Source organism: Chrysochloris asiatica, unplaced genomic scaffold (genome assembly GCF_000296735.1).
Source record: "Chrysochloris asiatica unplaced genomic scaffold, ChrAsi1.0 scaffold00048, whole genome shotgun sequence".
NCBI classification, from domain to species: Eukaryota; Metazoa; Chordata; class Mammalia; order Afrosoricida; family Chrysochloridae; genus Chrysochloris; species Chrysochloris asiatica.
The window spans coordinates 14,624,757-14,634,795 of NW_006408566.1; the positions used below are offsets into that span (position 1 = coordinate 14,624,757).

The window sequence follows — 10,039 nt, forward strand, 5'->3', positions numbered from 1 at the left end:
CTTCTAGTTCTGGCTTCTATCTTTTCAATTCTACTCCACTGTAGTGGATGCGACTTAAACTGAATCTGCAGCCTAGATCCAAGTTCAGCCAAACTGTTTACTGAAGCAGAATCTCTCAGGAAAATCCAGCCTACTTGAATCCTAATTCTATAGTCCACAAATGTGATAATAAACGCTTATTGTCCTAAAAAGTTTGGGTAGTGTGTTGCACAGCTTTATTGTAGCAATAGCTGACAAATACTCCTTTGTAATTTATCTTGAGCGCAAGAATCGAAGTGATTCTTTTAAGATCTAAAGCAGATCATGCCATACTCTACTTGAAATTGGGCCATAGCTTTACATTTCTCTGAGTGAAAACTATAACTTTTATTCTACATGATTGGCCCTCTTCTCACGCTCTTATTTTCCAACCTCATCTCCTAATATTCTCCCCTTCTCCTCCTAAATAGTCCTCATATGTACCAGTTATGGTGCCTTTAGACCAACTGTTTCATTTGATTGGGGCACTCTTCCCACTGGCTGTTGTTGTTAGGTGCCTTTGAGTTGGTTCCAACCCATAGTGACCCTGTGTACAACAGAATGAAATAGTGCCAGTCCTGCACCATCCTCAGTCCTGCACCATCCTCAGTCCTGCACCATCAATAAGATGGATTGGTACAATGGCCTGTAACAATGGGCTCAAGTGTACACTTGCTGCTACACTTGAGCCCATTGTTACAGGCCATTGTACCAATCCATCTTATTGATGACCCTCCTTCTCCAGGGACTGGTCCCTCTTGATAATCTGTCTGAAGTATGAGAGATGAAGTCTGTGCATCTTGGCTTCTAAGGAGCATTCTGTTGGTACTTCTTCCAACACAGGCTAACTCGTAGCCTTTTCAATTCTCAGTTTTGTGCTCAAATGTCACCTCAATGTTGCCTACCTTTATCATCCATTTAAAAGTACCTCCTGTCCCTTTCTCTAACCTTGACATCCTGAATCTCCTATACACCCTGCTTTACTTGTTCTTCTACCATAGGATGCTTAGCTTTTTAATATTTTTATGTTTAATGTTTTCCATGACTAGTTAGTAAGCTTCACGAGGGCAGACATCTATGTCTCTTTTGTTTATTAATATATTCTAAGAGCCTAAAACAGTAGTAAAGCATAGCATGGCACATAGTTGTTGTTGCTGTTAAGTGCCATTGAGTTAATTCCGACCCATAACGACCCTCTATAGGGTTTCCAAGGAGCAGCTGGTGAGCTTGAACCGCCGACCTTGCAGTTCAAACAGCATTGCAGTGTTGTTGTTGTTGTTAGGTGCCATCGAGTCTGTACCAACCCATAGCTTTCTTATGCACAGCAGAACGAAACATTGCCTGATCCTGGGCTAACCTCATTGCTGTTGCCATGCTTGAGTTCATCGATGCCACTTGGCCAATCCATCTCACTGGGGGTCTTCCTCTTTTTCTCTGACGTTCCACCTTACCAAAGATGATATCCTCCTCCAGTGTAGGCACCTAGAAAACTTAATTAAATGAGTAAATGAATGAACAGGCTAATAGTTAATCATTTAGCTTTCTAAAATGTCCACATGTTGGAAATATGTAACTTTGACACTCAGATTTAAATTTTCTGCAGGAATGGCTATTCATACAAAGTGGCCGTTGCTCTCTCTCTTTTTCTTGGATGGTTGGGAGCAGATCGATTTTACCTTGGATACCCGGCCTTGGGTGAGTATTTTTTAATGGAAAAAAAAAATCTATGGTGAAAACTTTTTATTTAAAAAAACACACAATTCTGATAAAAATAGATTAACTATCTGCATATTGTTAACATTCAGAAGTTCTGTGTAATTGGAATTGAGTGGCTGACACTCTTGGGAATACAGAGCTAGCAGTTAGCCCTATAATTCTGCTTTGATGTAAATACTGACTATTCTTTCCTGAACGTTTACTTTGATGACAGCATGCTTCATGTAGGGTAGACATTTACTTAGGAAAACAGACTTGGGCTGTCACTTCTAGTGCTAGGTATGCAGTGGGCACTCAGCAGATGTTTTACTAATAAATCTGTTTTCTCTTCCTGTTGCTGTTAAATGCCATCAAGTTGTTTCTGTCCCATAGCTACTCTGTAGAGGGTTTCCTAGGAACAACCATTGGGTTTGAACTGCTGACCTTGTAGTTCATATTCCAGCGCTGATCCTGCAACGCCACACCAGAAGTCCATTCTCTCCCTACCACTCCAAAATTAAGATTTTCTTTTTCCTGGACTTTCATTGTTGTAGCCTTATGAATAGAAACTACGACATTCTGGATAAGTTGGGATTTGGAACTCTGGTACCAGCTGGTATGGGAGCCTAGGGTCGGTCACCTTAGCATCACTCCCCCATGCTTTCATCCTAGCTGTAATCTTCACTTTTAGCACAGTTTCTAATTATTATAACATGCATTTACAATTAGCTATAGCTTTTGTTTAAATAACACGTTCACAAGCCTAACCTGATTTAAACCTTACAACTCTCCGAAGTTTATCATCCTCTTTAGTTGGTACGTAAATTGTCACCAGAGAGGTTAAAGGGATTTACTGACCCTTGTGGCCTTGCTTTATTCTGTGACACATTTGTTGTTACCCTTGCTTTATGGATAGGGAAATTGTCATAAGATTAAGAGATTTACCCAAGGACACTCAGCTAGTGACCTGAATTTGAACCCACATTTTCTGGTCCCAGAGACCATGCTTTATTTACTGTAGTAGCCTGCCTCTGTATTAGCCCTCACTGACCAAATTTCAAGATCCTCTGCTATCTCGCTTAGGGACAGCTAACCTTATTCCTTCCATATATTTACCCACCAGGAATTTTTTTAAAAAAGGAATCTTCACTTGGGGTTAGTCAGAAGGGGATGGGTGTTTCCAACACCTTTACCTGGAATTCAGTTTTATAATGTCAAATATGTTGTTGTTGTTGTCAGGTGCCATCAAATATATATATGGTTTATTCGGTCAAAAAGTATTTATCTAGTGTTTGTAGTTGTTGTTAAGTGCCAGTGAGGTTGTTCTCACTCCTAGTAGCCCAGTATAGGGTTTCTGAGGCGTGGCTAGTGGTTTTGAACCCCCAAGCTTGTGGTTAGCAGTCCAGTGCTTACCCTACAGTATCACACCAGTGACTTATTTAGCATGTTTATTACATGCTAAATGAGAAAGTAACTAAATTACTTAACTAATAACTAATGTGGAAATGATAATAAAAATCACCATGCACATTGGCTAAAAAGAAAATCAATATGAAAAAAATACTTTGCTAGGCCAGTTGATGATATAGCATTATAACAGAACCATAACAAAGTGGTATAAGAGCAGAGCAAAGAGACTGGTTCAGTGTGTGTGTGTGGTAGGGGGGTGAGGGAGGACTTGTCAGAGATGACATTTGAGCTGGATGTTGAAGGATGGAGAGATGGGTACAGGGAGTGACATGTACAAAAGTACAGGAAGATGAAGAAAGAGAATGTGTGTGTGTGTGTGTGTGTGTATGTGTGGTGAGAATGGTGAATAGTTGAGGAACCCTGATGGTGTATGGTAAACACCAGACTGCTAGCCACAAGCTTGGCAATTCAAACCCACCAGCTGCTCTGCAGGAGAAAGATGAGGCTTTCTGCTCCCCAAAAAGATTCATACCTCGGAAACCCTGTATAGGGTTTCTCTGAGCTGAAATCAGAGGTAGATTATGGTTTAGGAAGTATAAGGATCCTAGGTAATGCAAATGGTTTGTGTTCAACTCCTAACCCAAAAGGCTGGCTGTTCCAACCCACCCAGCAGTACTGTAGAAGAAAGGCCTGGTGATCTGCCTCTCTAAAGATGACAGCCAAGAAAACCCTAGGGATCAGTTCTGTTCTTAACACATGAAGTTTTCATGAGTTGGGATCAACTCGAGGACAACTAGTTTTTGTTTGTCTATTTTTGTTGGTGTTAGGTGCGATCCAACTGGGCCTGACTCCTAGCTACCCTATGCGTAACAGAATGAAACACTGACCGGTCCTGTGTCATCCTCACACATGGTACATTTGAACCCATTGCTGTTGCCACTACATCAGTCCATTTCGTTGGGGGTCTTGCTGTTTTTCTCTGATCCTCCACTTTACCAAGCATGCTGTCCTCATTCAGGCACTGGTCCTTCAGGATGACATGTCCGGAGTCTCAGAGACAAAATCTGGCCATTTTCTCTTCTAAAGAGCATTCTGGCTGTGTTTCTTCCAAGAAAGATTTATTTGTTTTTCTGACAGTCCATGGTACGTTTAATATTCTACTCCACCACCATAACTCAAATGCATTGATTTTTCTAGGGTCTTTCTTACTTATTGTCCAACTTAAAACATGCTTATGAAGCCATTAAAAATACCATGGCTCTTTGCCCTTTAACACTTTAAAGAGGTCTTGTGCAGCATTTGTGTGATGCAATATATCCTTTGAGTTCTTGACTACTGCTTCCATTAGAGTTGATGGTGGATCCAAGCAAACTGAAGTCTTTGACAGCTTCAATGTTTTCTCCACCATGTTGGTGTAGTTGTGAGGATTTTTGTTTTCCTTACATTGAGGTGCTAAAGGCTTTGATCTTTGTCAGTAATTTTTTTTTTTTTTTTTTAATTTTTATTGTGAATTGAGTGATAGTTTACATGGGAGAACATTGATTTTACACTCATTGTTTTGTTGCAATGATTACAGTCTCCTCCGTGCATTATCATTCAACAGTATTTGCTTGTATTCCCTCTGGCTTTTTAGATGGGAGGCACGCGTATGTACACCAAAATAATCAGGAATATATAATCATTTAAACAACCAAAGGGCACAATCTGCAAGCCTGCCTCCTGGCTGCAAGCACACATCCTTTTTCTATCCATAATTCTAGAGTCCTCGATATCTCTATTTCTCCATTTCCTCATCTCTGCCTCCATCTCTGGTGTCACTGCTTCTCTGGATAGGGTCGCACATTCTGCTCATGCTCTTCCCCCTTGATGGTCCTAGGGTCCTTTGTTCCTGGACTGTAAGGTTAACTACTTCATCCTTTTTGTTACAGAACTTCTACCTTCTGTTAGTAAGTATTTTAAGTCCTCTTCTCTTCCAGCAAGCAAGGTTGTATCATCTGCATATTGCAGGTTGTTCATGAGCCTTCCTCCAAGCCGGATACCACATTCTTCTTCATATATCCAACCTTTTGGATTGCTTGCTCAGCAAGCAGACTGAATAAGTTTGATGAAAGGACACAACCCTGGCACATAACTTTTCTGAGTTTAAACCATTCAGTGTCACCTTGTTCTGCTCGAATAATTGCCTCTTGGTCTATGTACATGTTCCTCATGAGCACAATAAAGTGTTCTGGAATGCCCAGTCTTCTCAGTGTTACCCATTCCACACAGTCAAAAACCTTTACATGGACAGTAAAGCACAAGTAAGCATCTTTCTGGTATTCTCTGCTTTCAGCCAAGATCCATCTTTTGTGAGCAATGATATCTTTAGTTCCACATCCTCTTCTGAATCTGGCTTGAATTTCTGGCAGTTTCCTGCGATGTACTGTTGCAACCATTATTTAATTATCTTCAGCAGAATTTTATTTGCATGTGATGTTAATGATATTGTTCAATGATTTCCAAATTCCGTTAGGTCACCTCTTTTCATTATCAGCACAGATATGGATCTCTTCCAGTCGGTTGGCTAGGTAACTGTCTTCCAGATTTCTTGGCATAGACTAGTGAGCATGTCCAGTGCTGCATCAGTTTGTTGAAATATTTCATTTTGTGTTCCATTAATTCCTGGAGCTTTGTTTTTTGCCAGTGCCTTCAGTTCATCTTGGACTTCTTCCTTCAGAACCATCGGTTCTTAGTCATATGCTACTTCGTGAATAAATTGAACATTAACTGTTTATTTTTAGTGACTGTGTATTCTTTTTTTTTTTACAAATATACTTTTAAATTTTATTATATCAAAATTACATTTAATATGGTATGTGGGTATAATATATTTATTATGATATTGGTAGGACCTGACTGTGTATTCTTTTCATTATCTTTTGATGCTTTCTGCATCATTCAGTATTTTGCCCATAGAATCTTTCAATATTGCAAATCAAGGCTTGAATTTTTTTCTTCAGTTTTTCAGCTTGAGAATGTTGAGTATGTTCTTCATTTTGTAACTTTAGGTCTTTGCACATTTCATTATATGGTGGTGTTGGTAGTGGTGGTGTGCGGTGGAGTTGGTTCTAACTCATAGAGACCCTGTATAGGGTTTCTGAGGCTGTAAATCTTTATGGGAGAAGAAAGCCTCAACTTTCTCCTGCAGAGCAGCTGGTAGATTCAAATTGCTGACTTGCGATTAGCAGTCCAACTCATAATGTTATATAGTGTAAGTTAATGTTTTTGGCTCACTGTAGCTTTGATAATATGTTGGTATATAAATTATGAATTTTTTTCCGTTCAAAATAAAACTCTTAGGTGGTGAAGCGCTGTAAATGTACATTGGCTCTAATCAGTGAATGTTAGTTTCCTGCCAAAGCTTCTTTTGTCTGGCCACTGCTGCTCCAATCTATTATCAGAATAAGTTGAAGAATAGAATCTTTCAGTTTGAGGCTGCCAGTCTATAAATTTACAAATTTTATTTATTAATTTTTAAAGTTTTTATTATGAATTGAGAATTGAGTAAGTGAAGGTTTACAGGGCAGATCATCAGTTTTTTAAAATTCAATGAATTTTTGCAATGATTACAATCCTCTCCATGTACTATCAGCTAACCATATTTACTTCTATTACCTTTGTGTGTGTGTGTGTGTGTGTGTGTGTACACATACCACGTTGATTATATATATTTGTGTAAATGTCCAAAGGGCACATTTTGAAAGTCAGTCTGCTGCCTGCATGCACACTGCCTTTCTCAGTCCATATGCCTATAGTCCTCTGCTGCTCTGTCTCTGTACCATCGTCTCTACCACCATCTCTGTTGTTTCCACATTTCTGGTTAGGATCCTTCGCTCTTCTCATGCTATTCCCTCTTGATCGTCCTATGGTCCTATGTTCCTGAAATGACAGATTAACTGCTCCCCCCTTTTAATCATACCTCTTCTACATTTAAAGTTGTGACAATCGCCATTAGTCCTGATAACAGTTACTCACAATTTAATCGTAAAATCCTTTCCTCATCATCACCACACACATCTGGACAAGAGGAAAACTATTCAGTGGAGATTCTGACTTACCTCCCTCCTTGTTCACCCTCATGAAAGTTTGTCCTTTATAGTCCCTAGTTTTGATAGACAAAGTCTAAGTTGCCTGTCCCTATCAATCCAGTGTACTGAGGTGGGAAGCATGATCCTTGATATGAAGAATCCTTCCCTTTCAGTTGGAATTCTGGACAACTTCATCCATAAGTAAAAAATTATAAGGTAATCAAGTTGTAGCAAATTATGCTTGCTCCCTGCATCAAACTTCTTTATCTTTTCTGATCAAGTTTTGGTCAGCAAGCCATCCAAGGTAGGTCAAATGGGTAATACCTGCAAGTTTGGGAGTTCTCACATTCCTCCTCCCACTTTAGACCAGCAGGCTGCTTCACTTGAAACTCTAATTCCTAATGGCTAAGTCTGTGTCTTAGGGCTCAGAAGTCCACACGTCTCCCTGAACTTCAAACCAGCCAGCCTTTTCTCTTCTCTCTCTATTCTCAAGGTCATCTGGTGTCTATGGAACATGGCCAAACTCAGCCCTTGTCTTCATTACTGCATTTCCCCCACTTCCACTCACAAGTTGACCACCATAGTCTCAAGCAAGCATACAAGACTCCTGATGTGTTTTCTTGAGTTTCAGTCTTAGAAAGGAGTATATACACACACATACACACAACACTTGGTCTTTCTTTCAAGAAGTATCTTCTGTTCTTCTAGCTGTTCTGGGTTGGTTTGCATGTTTTTTCAAGTGGTAATGCCCCCCCTCCAAAGGTTCAGAAGTAACAAGAAGCCCATTTCACTAGTCACATTCTAGTCCCCTTTTATATAATCCAATCAGTTATTGGCTAAAGACAGGTTTACAAGTTTTCTGTAATCATATTTCCCATATTCCTTTCTATCCCACTTAAATGCCTGTATTACAATAGTAGAAAGTGGTAGGTTTAATTTTTAATATTTGACTTTATGCTTTAATGTAAATTTAAAAAGAAAAATGTAAAAACAATTTATTCTATGACAACCTTGTGGTTAGCAGTCCAGTGCTGAACTGACTATGCCACCAAGGCTCCTCATTAACAATATGTTGCTCTTGTATGTTGCAAAATTGGTTCTGACTCTGAGCGACTGTTTGAGAGATGCAAATCAAAACAACAAAGTTCAAAAAAACAAACAGCAACAAATCCTGGCAAGGGTGTAGAGAGAATGGAACCCTGATACACTGTTGGTGGGACTGTAAAATGGTGTGACCACTGTGTAAAATGGTATGTCGTTGTTATGTGCTGTCAAGTAGATTCCTACTCATAGCGACCCTGTATAGGGCTTCCAAGGAGCAGCTGTGAACTTGAACTGCCTACCTTGTGGTTCAAACCAACTTTGTAGTCCAGCATCACACCAAGACTCCCTCCCGAAAAATGGTATGATGCTTCTTTAAAAAGTTGGAAATAGAAACACTATATGATTCAGGAATTCTACTTGGTATATATTGTAGACAATAAGAGCCATGACACTAACAGATAGAGGCACACCCATATTCATTACAGCACTATTCACAATAGCAAAAAGATGGAAACAGCCTAAATGTCCATCAATGGCAGAATGGGTAAGCAAACTATGCTCACAATGGAATACTATATATAGTTTATAACAGGAATGAATCTGGAGGACATTATTCTGAAGGATAAAAGTCAGTCACAGACAGACAAATACTGTATGAGAATACTATTTGAAAAAGTCAAGAAGAGGTTTTTACACTAAAGGAAATATTCTTTGATGGTTGCCAGGGGTGGGGAAGGAAGGAAGAATAAATTATTAGCTAGAAGATAGACACATTTTTAACTTTGGTGAAGGGGAAGACAATATACAGTAAAGAGGGAGTTCAGCAAAAAAATGATAGAAATAAGTGTAAAAATTTAAAAAGTGATTTTAATATCATGTAAAGTTTACTTCTTTAAGAAGCCAAGGTTAAACAATTTTGATAGTTTCAATGAAAATGATTATTGTCATTAAAAAAAAAAAATGAACTGGATCATATAATGTTTAAAGTGGCTTCCTACTGTCATCAAGCCAGTTCTGACTCATAGCAACTTTTTATCTAGAGTTTTGGATATTGTCACTCTTTACAGTAGCAGACAGTCTCATCTTTCCCTCTAGGAGCGGCTGTTGTGTTTGAACCTGCCAACTCTATGGGTAGCAGCCTGGTGCCAAAGACACAGCTCAAAGTTCTATTTTTCTTGTTTTAAAGTTTCTGCATGTTTATGAAAAGCATTGGTAGTATTTATTTATTTATTTATTTATTTATTTATTTTTTCTAATTCAATGAAAGATTTTATTGTTGATAATACTTTCTATGATCCCTTCTCTGGTTACAATGCCCAAATTTGAGCCATTCCTTTTTTTTTTTTTTAATGTTTTATTGTGAATTATGTGATAGTTTACATGGCAGAACATCAGTCTTACATTCATTCTATCGTATATCGTCTCATTGCCTTGGTTACAATCGCCTCCATGCAATCCTTCCCCTGTCTTCAGCACACAGTTGCTCTCCCTCTCTAGATCTAAAGTCTCCAGCTGCTCCATCGCTCCATGTCATCATCTCTGGCTCCATTTCAGCATCACTGCTTCTCTGGGTAGGGTCCTGCTCTCTGCTCTTCTCCCTTGATGGTCCTAGGGTCCTGCGCTGCTAGACTGAAAAGTTGATCACTCCCCTCCTTGCTATAAAATATCCACCTTTACATTTCCGACCCTCACAATCATACAATTATTCACTATTGTATCACAAAAGACCCGTCTGCATTTCATTGCATCAGCTCTGCCTAGTCAGACTGAATACTACTCACTGGAAATTCTACCTTCCTCCAGGC

At 39.2% G+C, this 10,039-nt stretch overlaps 1 protein-coding gene across 1 annotated transcript in view; it reads left to right on the top strand.

Annotated features, from left to right (window-relative positions):
• The window catches only part of LOC102815069 (TM2 domain-containing protein 1-like), an 81,525-nt gene that overhangs the window by 24,409 nt on the left and 47,077 nt on the right, over positions 1-10,039 (top strand). Inside the window, exon 4 of the mRNA XM_006862481.1 lies at positions 1,622-1,713. Coding sequence (XP_006862543.1) covers positions 1,622-1,713 — 92 coding nt within the window. The remainder of the gene's footprint in view (positions 1-1,621; positions 1,714-10,039) is intronic.